Source organism: Sceloporus undulatus, chromosome 2, assembly GCF_019175285.1.
Source record: "Sceloporus undulatus isolate JIND9_A2432 ecotype Alabama chromosome 2, SceUnd_v1.1, whole genome shotgun sequence".
NCBI classification, from domain to species: domain Eukaryota; kingdom Metazoa; phylum Chordata; class Lepidosauria; order Squamata; family Phrynosomatidae; genus Sceloporus; species Sceloporus undulatus.
The window spans coordinates 286,834,444-286,849,480 of NC_056523.1; the positions used below are offsets into that span (position 1 = coordinate 286,834,444).

The window sequence follows — 15,037 nt, forward strand, 5'->3', positions numbered from 1 at the left end:
CTGTTCCTTTGGGCTTCATCATCTACTGTTTTTGTTGACCTCTTCCAATTCTTGTGTCACTCCACTTCAATGGTGGCTGGCAGCTTTTGTGACAGTGGAATCTATTATGGGGTCAGCCAGCATTTCAATGGCACTCCAGGACTGCATCCACACTGCAGAAATAATCCAGGTTGGCATCACTTTAAATGCCATGCCTTTATGTTATGGGATTTAAAGTTCAGGCTAAATCGCAGAATGGATTTACTGTCCTCTGACATGGAAGCAGCTATTTGCCGCTGTTCTTACATCTTCTTCCCTCTTTATTGCTTCATTTTCTTCTCCCTCCTGTGTCCTCTCCTTCACTTTTTTCCTTTGCTCTCCTGTAACTCTGTCACCTATAGTTGCTGTGTCCTTCCCTCTCCCCTGGTTGCTTTCAGATCTGTCCCCTTGGCAACCTACCAAGCATTAGCATTGATTAAAATGGTTCCTTTTCATACTTTATATTTTACATGATGATTGGTCATCTTCAGAGTAAAGCACCAGCCTCCACCATGTCTTTTTCCTAGGAAGGGATAGGAAAGAGCCTTGCAAATGCAGAGGTGCCCATGGCACTGCTGTGCTTGTGATACCCTGCTGCTTTCTCTTTCTCTATGCAAGTCCAAAGCAGTCTAATACTTGTTCAGCAGCATGGCAGTAAGCATAGGCTGATAAGCACCATTACTTTGAAAGTCCCCATGCAGTCAGAATGTCCTTTGCTTCTACCAAATCTGCTGGTCTTCTCTGTGGTATTAATGGTCGATCTGTAGTTGTAAAGATTGTTGTTGTTATTGAATCCAGGGAAAACGGAAGTACTGGTGATAGGTTCCCCGGTCCCGGGAGGTGAGATCTGTCACCCGGTCCTGAATGGGGTCACGCTCCCCTTGAAGGACTCGGTGCGCAGCTTGGGAGTGCTCCTTGACTCTTCGCTCCAGTTGACATCTCAGGTGGATGCGACGGTCAGAAGCGCTTGTTATCAGCTTCGGCTGATACGCCAGCTGCGTCCCTACCTGGACCGTAGGGACCTTGAAACTGTTGTACATGCACTGGTAACCTCTTGATTGGATTTTTGCAACGCGCTCTACATGGGGCAACCCTTGTACCAAACCCGGAAGCTACATTTGGTGCAGAATATGGCGGCGAGATTGGTCACTGGTAGTTCCAGGTTTGACCATATAACACCTATTTTGAACGATCTTCATTGGCAGCCTATTCGCTTCCGGGCTCAATACAAGGTGTTGGTGTTGACCTATAAAGCCCTAAATGGCTTGGGCCCAGGGTACTTAGAGGACCGCCTCTCCCCATACAATCCGCCCCGCACACTCAGGTCAACTGGGATGAAATTATTGGAGGTCCCAAAAACGCGATATGCGGGGACCACACAGAGGGCTTTTTCTGCTGCTGCCCCTAAATGTTGGAACAATCTCCCTATCGAGCTTCGCTCCACTGCATCCTTAATCCTCTTTAAGAAGAACCTGAAAACATATCTTTTCCTGCAAGCCTTTCCACCCTAAAATGATCTTTTTATTCTTTACCCTTTTGTCATCGACCCCGGAATCTGTACTTTGACTTCCCAACTGCCTGCCCCTTGTATTTGACTCTGTTTTTAACTCTGTTTTTAACTTTGTATTGTTATAATTTTCCTGTGTATGTATGCCGCCTTGATCAGGGTACTGGAAAGGCGGGTTACAAATAAAACCTATTGTTGTTGTTGTTATTATTATTATTATTATTATTAACTTGATTTAAGCCTTATCATTTTGCAGAACTGAGACTCTAGGCACCTTACAAAATTAAAGCAGATACAATACTTTAAAAACAAAAGATCAGTAATAAAATATATTTAAACTATCAATATCATACTCTTAACGTTCTAACAGATGAAAATATGTTTTTTGTTCTTAATAGAGTTGGACAAATTATTAGCCTTAATGCAAAGGTAAATCGGGCATTCACTACCAGTATGGAGGTAAGAAACTACATTTCTAAAAATGTGATTTGTTTTCAGTGTATGCTTCCAGCTACGATGAACCAGTTTATATCATAGTGTATTTTAAATGTTTGTAGTCTTTATGATCAAAATATTTTGTTGACATAATTTGTAAGAGAGGTGAGCATAGACATTGAAGTAAAATCCCATAAATATCTCCTGGCTTTTGTAGGCAGTTGATTGTCACATTTTATGGGATTTTGACTTGTACATTCTTGCATAATTGTGTGCTATTCACTCCTTATGCTATATATGCGAGGATAGACTTGCTATCAGGGTTGGAAAAAAAAGCTTTTTTTAAAAGAAGTTTTTTTGTTTGTTTGTTTAAACTGTTTTGAGGGATGTTGTTTTGTTTAAACCAATTTTTTTGCATTAATGAGTAGGACTACACCAATATAGGAGTAAATCAGAAAATTAAGTAGCAAAATGCAGTTCAGATGTTATGACCACTATCTTAAATACTATTTGTTCTTTAAAATCTGCTCTTTTAAAGCAAATTGTTTCGGATGAATTTATGTTAATTCAAAGATTTGTTTCTGAATGGCATTTCTCACACAATAAAATACAGTGGTGCCTCGGGTTACGAAATTAATTCGTTCCGCCATTCCTTTCGTAACCCGAAAATTTCGTAACCCGAAACACTTTTCCGTTAGCACTGGAAAGCCTATAGCTGCACTTTGCAGCATTTGAATTTCGCGCCGAAATGAATTTCGTAACCCGAAAAATATTTCGTAACCCGAAACAGTTTTTGCCAATCCAACTTTTTCGTATCCCGGAAATTTCGTAACCCGATCATTTCGTATCCCGAGGCACCACTGTAAGTGATTAAAAAAGAAGCAACTGACACTGGATACTGGTCTAACAATGAATAAATGCCAATAAATGGTTAATATTAAAATGTTTAAATACAAGCTGTAATTGTTGTTCCAGTAAGAAGGTTGGAAAATAGTAATAATACCTAAACCTTTTTGAAAAAAATATGAATAATCATTAAAGAAAAAATAGGTGTGTATGTGGTTTTTTGTTTGTTTTTTAATTGATTTAAACTAACTGGTTTAAACCAGCCATTTTTCTTTAAAAAGAAAAGTGTATTCCAAATATGCATTTAAAATGCCTGTGTGCTCTAGCAATGAGAAAGAAAACCTATGAAAGGAGGAAATCTATAGTGCAGTCTGCAGCTGAAATCTCAAAGCTGGATGATTTTACTTGACAAGTATCAAGGCAAAGTTTGACTATTCAATAGAGGAGGTGTTTTCATTACATAAACTTGTTATTGAGTAAGTTAACTACCTGGAATCCCAAAGTTCTGTTGTTATCTTTACATAGGTTGGTGTAAAAGTTACATTACAGGATCCCCTTACTGATGTTCAGAAACGAATTAGTGTGGCATTCTCTACGTATGTGGCAAGACCACGCTGTGATGAAAAGGTAATACATTTCTTCTTCTTGAGGAAGAAAAAGGAGAATGGAAGAAGTGATGCAGAGATAGTTGTAAGGAGGGTAAAAGAAGTGGAAGAAGGTGACAGAAAGAAAAGGATAGATGGGATAGAGAAGCTGTTATGAGTTGAAAAGTGAGAAAGAAGGAAGTTTAAGTTAAATATAAGGAAGGATGTGGGTTTAGAAAAAGAGGCAAAGAGGTCAAGACAGGATTTGGAGAAGAAATATAAAAGAAAAAGTGATAGTTTGGATTATGTATTTTTAAATTTTAATTTGTTTAATAAAAATTTATGTAAAAAATTCTGGATCATCTTAACAATTTAACAGACATGTTAAAAATTGTATTGACATCAAATTTGGTGTGCAAACAATTATTAGCATTGCATGTGTGTTAAAAGGCTCACATGTACACCTACTTTATAGTGAAAACAAAAATATAAAACGATCAGTTCTGTGCTGCAATGTACACATCCATGATCTCTTAAACTCAAATTACTGATGATGGCCAGTTAAATCTTCTGGCTGACAGAACACCTTCCACTAGTAGAACAGAGACAGCAACATTGCTATGCAGCCCCTCAGAATAGGCTTTGAAGGACTTGAGAACCCTCTGTCACAACATAAGTGCTATTTTGGATCAGATGAAAAGATCTAGTCTAACATTCTGTTCACTTTATAGCCAACTGGTTGTACAAATGGGAAGACTGTTCAACTGCATTCCCCCTCCCATCTTGCACTCCAAAGCAATTGGTAAATAGAGGCATACTGCCTCTAATACTAGGGGTGACACATAGTTTCCCTGACAGATTGCCATTGGTGGCCCCATCCTCCATGAATTTATCCATGCTACTTTTAAAGCCATTTAAGTTGACCATTCTAACTAATTTTCTGTTAGTGAATTCCACAGCTTGCCCTGTGTGCATGTCCTAAATCTCTCACCATGTAATTTCAGTAGATAACCCTGGGTCCTAGTTTTAAGAGAGGGGAAAACTCTCTCATGGCCCTGGAGACTTGAATTTCCTTTAGAGTAGCCAGGCATTCCTGTACTACCTCTGTACCTATTCTGTACTGCATTTTCCCTATTGTACCATCTGCTCCATTTTTACCAAGTTTATTTATTTTTATTTATTTGGAGTACAGGTTAAGCACTGTTTCCTTTTGGAAGAAGACCGAGGCAAAGAAGGTGTTAGTTTTGCTTTTTCTGTGTCCCCTGTTAGCATTTCTCCATATTCTCAATGCAGCGGCCCGACCCTTTCTTCGTTCTTCCTTTTGCTATGGACACAACAACAAAAAAAGTCCTTTTCATTATTTTTAACCTCTCTAGCAAGCTTGAGCTCATTCTAAATTTTACTTTTTCTGACTTTCTCCTTACACAAGTTGGCTATTTGAATTCCTCCTTGGTGGTTCATCCCTTTTCCACTTCTTTTCCACTTCTTGTACATGCCGTTTTAAATCTTAGCTCAGTTAAAAGTTATTTAGGCATCCTTCCTGATTTCTTTATATGCTTCTTATCTTTCCTCCTCATTGGAACTGTTTGAAATTGTGCTTTCAGTATTTTACTTTTAAGAAACTCCCATCCATCATGAACTCCTTTCTTTTTTAGTCTTCCTGAATATGGGATCACACCCAGTATTTCCTTAAGTTCACTGAAATCAGCTTTCCTAAAGTCTGGAATGCATGTCTGTCTATAGCAATAGCAGCTTCATTTATATACCACTTCCTGCTGCACTAAGCAGTCTCTAAGCAGTTTACAACTGTAAGCTAATTGCCTCAACAAGCTGGGTACTCATTTTACCAACCTTGGAAGGATGCTAGGTTGAGTTGACCCTGAGCCGCTGGCTGGGATTAAACAGACAACTTTGTGGTTTGTGAGTGAGTGGCTGCAGCACCACTATGTTTGGCTTCTCTTTTCTACTGTATAACAAACTGCAGGAGAACATGGTCACTCCCACTTAAGGATCCTTCCATTTCCATTGGACAAGCAAGGTAGACAGGCAACAACGGGATCAGCTATTTTAGATCTGAAACTAAACAACAGTGATGACCTTTTTAATGGGGTGGAAATGGATTGTTAAGTGGGAGTGACCATGTTCTCCTGCAGTTTGTTATACAGCAGAAAAGAGAAGCCAAGCATAGTGATGCTGCAGCCACTCACTTACAGACCACAAGGAATTCATTGGACCTTGAATTAATGGCAGAGTTTGACTTCCAACAAATATCAGGATAGTTGAAATCCCCCACTTATACTGCATCTCTCCTTTCTGAATGTGTGGTCATCCTTGTTCCAGGAAGGCATCATTCAATTCCTCAGTCTGTCTTGGAGATCTGTACATCCCTGTTGTTTCTCACCCTTAGTTTTTACATAGGTCATTGTATGGGAAGTAATTGTCACAGCATTAGTGCATTTAGCACAAGACAATCTTATGTTTCCAGTTTTGTTTTCCAAAAAAGTTTTTGAAAAAGCTAACCCAATTTCTTTTTGTACATTCAGAACTAGACAGCAGCAATAAGATAATCTGTAATATATGAGAATATATACATCAAGATGTTACTTGGCAAGCACCTTTTTTGTGTAGCATGAATTTACCTTGATATAAAAGTAACAGAATACATTCCAGACATTACTCTTGTTAAATAGGTTCAAAGAAGAATTTTACTCTCACTTAAAACCATTTTTAACATCATATTCAGGTTGTCTTAAAACAAGTAAAACTTGTCACTGCACAAGATTTCATCGAGCACAATCTGGCTGCTGAAAGAAGGAAGATCCGGTTGGGTCATGGAGATGTACTTAACAATCTTATGGAAGAATATGGCATAGATGATGGTAAAGCAAACTCATTCCTGAATATTCCTCCCTCTCCCAAGAAATGAGGAATTTCAAGGACAGCACTAGGCAGGTTGGCTTACTTTAGGAGTGTAAGGCACTTTAGGACCCAGGCAGTGTTATTTCTGGTGAGGGGCGTCATAGATTCATAGGTTTAACAAAACATCCAGGGGTAGCCGTGTTGGCCCTATAGCTATGTTGGCCCAAACAATGGCGCAGGACAGACCGTCCCAAAAGGGTGGCCTGCTGGCGCCCTTTTTCCTTTCAGAGGGACACCGCAGCCATCAGAACCAATGGCGCACTCGTGACTAATGGACATGCTGTGAAATGCGGACGCTATGCGTCCACTACGGCAAAATGGCAGCGCCCATGTACACGGGGCGCAGCCATTAGTCCACCACCCACAAGTACTAGAGTTAGAGACAGTTGGTGTGCGGTTCCTAACCCTAGAATTGGCGGCGGTACAACACTTTGAGACCGTCTGTCCCACGCCAATGATACCTTATTAGGCCAATCAAAATGCACAGTTACATGTTGCAAGCTTTCAAGGTCACACTGGCTTATTCCTCAGGCAAGGTGTTAAAACAAACAGGAGAAAAAAATGAAGATGTTAGTCATAGGCCTGCATTTTGCTGTTTCTAATGGACATTAAATTTATTGGACTTGGAGACTCTCCCAGTAACCACATGGCCAAAGGAGGAGGTGCCAGCCTGCAAACAGCCCTCCCTACCATCTGAACTAAGACTAGAAACAGCAAAATGCAGGCCTATGACTAACATCTTCGTTTTTTTTCTCCTGTTTGTTTTAACACCTTGCCTAATGAAGAAGCCAGAGTGACTTCGAAAGCTTGCAACATATAATTATGCATTTTGGTTGATCCAATAAGGGTATTATTGTTTGGATGTCATAGGTTTAATGGTTTGCTTGGAGTAGCTGAAATCAAGACTTATGGTATAATATTTCATTTCTGCTTAGAACTTTCCCACACATGGGAAAAATCGAGGGTTTAAATGGGCATTATCCAGTGATATTCCTGCGATCGCAGTGAAGATTTCACACACATCGTAATTAAAGATGACTTATCCCAGGAATAACCAGCAACAAATCATTCACAGGGAAAAGTTGATTTCCCAAAGCATAATATGATGAAAAATAGCTCATGTGCTTTCTGTTCCTCTCTTTAAAAATATACAGCCACAGGTTGCACTGGGTCACTCTTAACAGGAACAAAAAGCAAGCAGGATGAAATTAGTTGGTATTAACAGAACATCTCACTAAATAACTATACAGTTCATGAAGAAGTCACAAGGTGGAATTTGAATTTATCTTCTAAATACGAATTCTACAACTAGATAAATAGGTTCAAAGTACAAAGCATTCAGGTGTATCCAAACGGCAACACTGGGATTGTAAAACAGATCTATCTGGGGCAAAGGCCAAACATCATGTCATATGACAGATTGTAATGACCAGCATGTGAAAAACCCAACATCTTACCTTTTCTATAGTTACCTCTTCTTCCTTGGTGGCAGCTCCCTCTTTCTATGTCTGAATGGATTTGTAATCAAAGGTTATACTCCAAAGTGTACGTTATTAGCAGGGTACACCAATTAGTTTCTCATTAAAACTGTCTTGTACTCTTCTAAATGTAGCCTTAACATTATAGAATTTTTCTTGTGGGATAAAGACCTTACAAACTCTTACCTATATTAGGAATATTGATTTCAGAATGAAGATGCTAAAATAAGAGAGTCAAGAAGTGCTGTTTGGTTAGCGGTTTTTCTGATATCTTCAACAACTTCTTTTATACATTTTAGGCCAAATGTGCAATCAAGAGGAAGATGTAGTTTCCACAGATCTTACTCATGTGCAGAGCATTGAACTTGTCTTGCCACCTCATGCCAATCATCAAGGAAATACATTTGGTGGCCAAATTATGGCTTGGATGGAGACAGTGGCTGCTATTTCAGCAAGGTACAGTATCATTATTCTTTTTTTGGCAGGGAAATTCAGTGTTCTTCTGTGACAGATATTGCTGGACAAATCTAGTGGGTAATACAAGCCTTTTTTTGTCTACTACTTTAATGTTCATCTAATCATGCAGAGAATTCCATCATCCCCCTTTTGCTTGGTACATGTAGCTCTCTCTTTTTCTGTATGTGAGACATGAATTTCTATTAGAATTCCCTTCACACACCAGTGGGCCTGATTCATTGCTAGGATGCTGGATGTGTCATCCCCATTCATTATTCATGTAGCTTTGATTTGTAACCTGAACTTATACCAATAATAACTGGGTTTGCTTTGTTGCAAGACAAACATCTCATTTTATTAAAATTGCAAATCTGTCACAGGTTTTACACAGTCATGACCTGAGTGATAGTATTTATGTGTAAGCATACCTTTCATATATTTGTGTCTATAAATGTTTCCCCTCCCAAGATAAAACTGGTCCAACAAAATGTGTTGTTGTTGTCATTACTTAGTTGTAAAAAAAAGAAACATATATCAAATTGCAATATTTCCTTTTTATAGTTAAAAGTGATGAGCCTAATCTGCCAGGTTAAAATTAATGGAATGTTGTTGAAACAGTGCTAAATGGTGACAGAGATTTGTCCATTCTGCTTGACAAGTAACTGACCTTGCTACAAAGATTTTGTAAAACAAGGCACAATTAGATTTGACCTTTGCAGGTGCCATTTAGAGTTGCTATGGCCACAGACTTACAAGGAATAAAAATGAGGTTCACTTTTTTTTAAAAGCAGCTCTCAGAGAACAAACTGAATAAATGCTCAGAAAGGTTTTTCTAAAATTTAAATCCTCTTCTTTTTAATCCTCTTTTTCTAAAGTTTATATTCTTGTGCTAACCAAGATGCATAATTGATGGAACCAGCAGACACCCACTAGAATGAGACCTGGTCTTTTCTTTCAAGTATATTATACTACCATCTGTAAAAGCATGAAAGGTTTAACCTTTCTAATAAAATGCTATCTGTTTTGAAACCAATCACAACAGTTAAAAAAGATTGCAAACTTCATCTAACTCTCTCCCCTCCATTCTTGACTTTAATCTGCTTGTGTCTTTATTGTGAGTATTGCAAATGAGATATTTAGCAATTTAAATAGGAGGAGCAAATTATTCCTAATGAAAAACCAAAGTAATTTGAATGCATTATAAAGATGTACGATTCAATTAATTAGAAACAGATAATTGTGCACGCTTAACAATTCTGGTACATCATGAAGGGTAATTGAGTTAAGGCTGAGGATAAATAGTACTCCAAAACAGTATACTATCTCAGAGCTAAACAAAAGTTGGAGAGGAATTTTACACTGACACTACCACCTATACTACAATAAAAGATTGCCTAGATCTCAGCAACATTTTTAGGAGCTATATACTATTAAAATAAATTTACTGGAGGATTTAGCAAATTTCTCACATATAAAGGAATGCAGTCTGTGGGTATTTTTTTAAAGATATTTCTTTGTTCACATATAATTAGGTGGATGCTATTGACAAGAATCTTATTGGTGCACTACACTAGTGGCTGCACTTTTTCCAAGGTCGTACAGTAATTGTGAGAGAGGCCAGGCAAACTCTGCTGACACTGCACAACCTTTTATCTACTCCCTTACCTCCCTCATGGTCTCTGCACAGTGGCCTTTTTCCTCCTATCACCACTGCCTGGATGTGAGGACAATTTGGCTGCGACATCTGTCACTCCATTGATCGCCAGGGTTGATTCAGCTAATCTGGTTGCCTGGGCAAGTGTCTCCTTCCTCCCTCACTGCTCCTTCCTGAAGCTGCGTGCTCGGTGGAAGAGGACAACCATCCCAGATAGAAGGAGTGTACCATTCTTCAGTCAAGGGTATACGATAGCTGCACTCCCCTGCTAGAACCTCCAAACAAGAACAATTTCTAATTAATTGCCCATAGTTACATTCCACTTTGGGTCTAGTAATGTAAATTTTTAAAATATGTAGAATAGAACCGTGTCAGTGTCTTCTCCCATGTGTACAGCGCTGGGAAGTAATAAGGTAAAATAACTAGTTCCCTGTAATTAATGCTTCTCCTGTAATTATGGAATATTTACATTAAATTGCAAGCTGTAACAATGAAGGGTAGCTTCACCTTTTTGTGCTGCAAGTGTAACTTTTTAATAACTTGTATAGATAAAGAGGTTTGCCTTCACAAAACGTGTGCCTTCATGAAATAGTGGGGGAAGAATATTGTCTGTTTCAAGTGCTGTCTGGTGTTCTAGTCTGTGCTGGTGCCTCCTGCTTTTTTGTGGGTGTTTAGAGACAAAGGGGAATAGGAGAAAAATGTGTTTTGTACCAATGACCAGAAGCTTGTATGATTCAGATGTCTGATTTTTAAACTAGATAAAAGGCAAAATTCTCAAAATTTCTTTGAGAAAAAGAAAAGGAAAGATAAAAAGTTTTTTTTTAAAAAAAATAGCTATATGATCCATGACTAGAACCACCATCAGAACTGAATAATATCCGCCAGGCAATACAGCAAGGATTTTAGACAGACATTACAAATGTATTTATTGGAGTTAGAATGGCCACAACTTTGTTGGTTATAGTTGTTTGAGCTTTGGCACATCATAGGCCAATGGTTTATGCACTGGTCTTTTGAGTCTTGACTGCACTTGCAGCTGCCTGTTGGGAACTTGAAGGATGACAGTAAACAGGAACCTCACAGGCATCTGCGTATTGTGTGTTTCCTCGTGTAGAGATAAGACAGGGAAGCCAAAAAATGGGGCATGCCCCTTGATATCTTCCTCCCCAAAATCCCTCCAGGGCATCCTCAAAGTGAGGACACAGAAATGTAGACCTCATCTCCCTACAAATTAATCTAGTCCAGTATCAAAATTTCAAACCCCTAAGTTAGGACAAGGAGTTGTAGAAGAAGGAGCAAGTTACCAAAAACAGTAAAAGGTAACATTAATCATCATACCAGGGAGGGATGATTACAAAAAGGTGCCTGGTCAGCAGCATGTTTCCTGGCTGAAACCACCCAGGGGTGGCCTGTCCACCAACTGGGTAATGGGCCCCGGATTAGCTGGACATTGGGAATGATAGGCAAAGAGTCTGTGCTCAGTGGAGGAGCAACAAGGAAGGACATGCCACCAAGGCAGAGAAGATGTCACCATCCCTACATCTTCATTCTTCCTTCACAGCCAGGAAATAAGTCTGGATTTTTATTGGATCTCTAAAGGTTGCCATTTTTATTTCAGAGCTTTTAATAAAATCAGAATTAGATTTAAACACGGAATTTATGATTTGTATAGATCGTGCCTTTTTTGAAACATTGACTAGTCACATTGATATGAACAAAAAAAGAGATGATATACATTTTATTCTGTTTTTCCTTACTCATGTTTCAATTCAGTCGCCTGTGTCATATGCATCCAACTTTGAAATCCGTAGATATGTTTAAATTTCATGGACCTTCAGCTGTTGGCGACCGGCTAGTTTTCAATGCTATAGTTAACAATACTTTCGAAAAAAGGTAAAAAAAAACCCTCCTTTTATATACTTAACTGTGTAGCATTGCCCTGAATGATTTTGATTTTAAAACTGTTTTTTCTTATCAGAGTGCAGTAATAATATAAAAATTAAAATATGTTTTTAAAATGATACTGTTATGTGTTAAAAACATACTATTCAGATTACTGTTATCCATGTATATAGTACTATAGATCATAGTCTCTGATCTGCATGTACTATTATTATTATTGACCACTTCCTCACTAACATCAGTGTTCTGCTTCTGCATTTTCATTTTAAAAACCTCTAGCACCATCATTTTAACACAATTTAATCTACTACACTGAGGCTTTCATACTTTGTCATACTCATACACATCGTAAGGCAATATAATTTATTGGATAAGAGGATAATTCTTGGTAAAGTAGAAGGCAATAGGAAAAGAAGAAACCTGCATTGCAAGTGGCTTGATTCAATCAAGGAAGCCACAGCCTTGAGTTTGCAAGATCTGAGCAAGGCGATCGATGAGCAGTCAGTCAGCCAGCCAGTCAACCTTTATTAGGCATACAACAACAACATACATTTACAATAAAACTTCAGGATCGTTATTAAAATTTAAGACATAATCTTGTTGCCTCTACCAGAAAATTGGCCATTAGCCTGGTAATATGCGGGTTCTGATCTTCCAATAAGTATTCCCCTGATAACCTGATGAGCAGGGATCTTTGAGGTCTCTCAATCATAGGGTCACCATACATCATAGTTAACTTGATAGCAAATAACAATAAAAACAAATATAATGATAGTATTTAGGGAACTCAAGAGAAGATCCAATGGTAAACTTCCATTGGTTGAACAGTGAATTCCAGTAGAATGGGAGGGGAAGTAATACCTCTCTCCTTTCAAACCCCCTACAAAGGGGGACAGGAGAATTGGAGAACTGGTTTTCAGGCAGTGCAGAAAGGTACAGGGAAAGAAGTTCTGGAAGTTCACAAGTGTACTGAATTTAACCTTTAGCTATCGTCTTCAAGGCTGTAGAGTTCATATGGAGTCTTACCACTCGCCAAACACCACAACATATTGTATTCCAGTGACTTAAATTCTGATGTTTTTTTTTAAAGAAAAAAGGCAACCCATATGACATGTGCTTCTATGTACTGATAGTACATATTCTGTATTAATATTGAATAATATTGGTGTTGATATCATAGACCTACGATGAAAGCCTTGTACAGATTTACAATGAAATAAGTTCCTGGATTCAATAAGACATATTCCCGAGCAAGAGTACATAGAATTACTATCTAGAAATTATATTTCCTGCTTTTTTTCAAAAGTACCTATTATTACTATTAACATTTGTTAATGTTATTGATACCCACATTCTCCCAAAACTTGAACTCTTCATGGCTTAAAAATTGAAATGCAATGCAACATAATTATAACTACTCTGTATAATATTGTGATTAAAAAATCATAGATAAGGAGAAAGGCTCCCAGAACAATTGGTTGCTCAGTGAAGGAAATCCAAATCTAAAACATCCCAGTCCACTGACCATCCAGAATTTTCTTTTGAAGACTTCCAATAAAAGAAAGCCTATTATTCCTCTATATGGTTGGCTTCATTGTTGAAACTACCCATATCACTAAAAAGCTTCCCCTAATAGTCAAAGGAGGTCTTCTAGTAATTTCAAGGCAGCTGGTGCTTGTCCTGCCCTTTAGGCAAATGTTTAGCAACATTTGTATGGCAGCCTTTTAGGTGTTTGAAGAGTGCTATCAAGTCCTCTTCTCTTCATATTATGTCAACCTTTCCTTATAGTACTTGTTTTCCACAAGCGTTTTTGAACTACAACTTCCTAAAAAAACCACATCTGCTATGGCCATGCTAGCTAGAAATTCAGGGAACTGCAGTCCAAAAAAGTAGTTTTCAAGTTTGCTTTTCCACTGTTGACTTGTAATGCCCAATTGGAGATTGCTAAACTTTGGTTAGTAAATTCACTATATGCTATTCTTTCAGTATTGAGGTTGGCGTTCGTGTTGAAGCTTACAACTGTGAGGAATGGGGGAAAGGTCAACCACGGCATATTAACAGTGCTTTTCTAATTTTCAATATTTTAAACGAACATGGAGAATCTCTTATTGTTCCCAGAGTGAGACCCTCAACAAAGGTGAGCTCTTTTTAACAGCATGGGTTGAAAGTAGACTCTGCCACATTATTGATTTATAAGTGTTAGATTAATAGCAACAAAAATGGGCTTTAAACATTTTAAGGCAAATGTCTTCTCATTTCAGCCACTTGTTCTAAAATGCTTTGGGTTGATCTTTTTTAAATCTGGAAAGTGATTATTTAAGTCATGTCTGTGAATTACTGTGTCATTCCCAGGTGAAAGATCTTATAATAGTTGTCTGATTCTAGGCCAGAGCAGAGTTATGCTTTTCAGATTGCTTTGTAGTAAAAGTACATGTTTTATTTTGTGGGCCATCTTCATCTAAGATTTTTTTTTAACCAGCAAAGTTGCATTATACTCTTGAAAACTTCTCATGTAGAATCTGTTAGTTAAACTGAGATTTAAATAAAATACCAATATATTTAATTTGGAAAGTGTTGTTAAAATACATGAATTATAACGAATCTTGTCTTTTTCTTGCTTGCTCACTGTGAAGGATGGTTTAAGAAGATACCATGGAGCTATTGCGCGTAAGAAAATTAGATTAACCAGGTATAATAATTTCAAAAGATAAAAGATATTTCAGATACTATTAACTGAGTAAGTTATGCTATTTCTCTGCTGATATAGTGCTGACCATGTTTAATTTATGAAAATGCTCACCTCATGATAAAATCCTCGTGTGCTGTATAAGCACATGGGCGTGTTACAAACCGCCATTTAGTACGCCCTCTGCGTGTACTAGGGTTAGAAAGAGGCGTGCTAGGGTTAGGAAGGATCTTACCTTCCTAACCGGCCCTGTCCCTAGTACGTGTGGAGCATGTAGTAAATGGCGGCACCCTTCCATACGGGCACCGCCATCTTTACGTCTCGGACTCACAGCATCCGGACGTGGCATGGCAGAAGTGACGCCGCGAGTGCGCGCCTCGCGCCTCCACTTCCAGGTGCCAAGAAGAAGCACCATTTTGGCGCTTCTTTTTAGCTGCGCTGGGAAGCCTCATGGTCTGGCCGCTGGGGCTTCTCGGTGCAGCTAATGGCGGCGGCGGCAGACCACCCGCTTTTGGGCGGTCTATAACGCACCATGGTTTTTAAATTGTTTCA

The 15,037-nt window shown here is 38.4% G+C and overlaps 1 protein-coding gene across 4 annotated transcripts in view; it reads left to right on the forward strand.

Moving 5' to 3' along the window:
- ACOT12 (acyl-CoA thioesterase 12) overlaps positions 1–15,037 on the forward strand; it is a 41,979-nt gene that overhangs the window by 8,939 nt on the left and 18,003 nt on the right. For 3 of the 4 annotated variants that reach the window (XM_042448690.1, XM_042448691.1, XM_042448692.1), the window contains exons 3-9: positions 1,924–1,984; positions 3,332–3,433; positions 6,134–6,269; positions 8,087–8,243; positions 11,671–11,790; positions 13,786–13,936; positions 14,433–14,488. In XM_042448690.1, coding sequence (XP_042304624.1) covers positions 1,924–1,984; positions 3,332–3,433; positions 6,134–6,269; positions 8,087–8,243; positions 11,671–11,790; positions 13,786–13,936; positions 14,433–14,488 — 783 coding nt within the window. The remainder of the gene's footprint in view (positions 1–1,923; positions 1,985–3,331; positions 3,434–6,133; positions 6,270–8,086; positions 8,244–11,670; positions 11,791–13,785; positions 13,937–14,432; positions 14,489–15,037) is intronic. The other variant, XM_042448693.1, reaches the window with a different exon arrangement.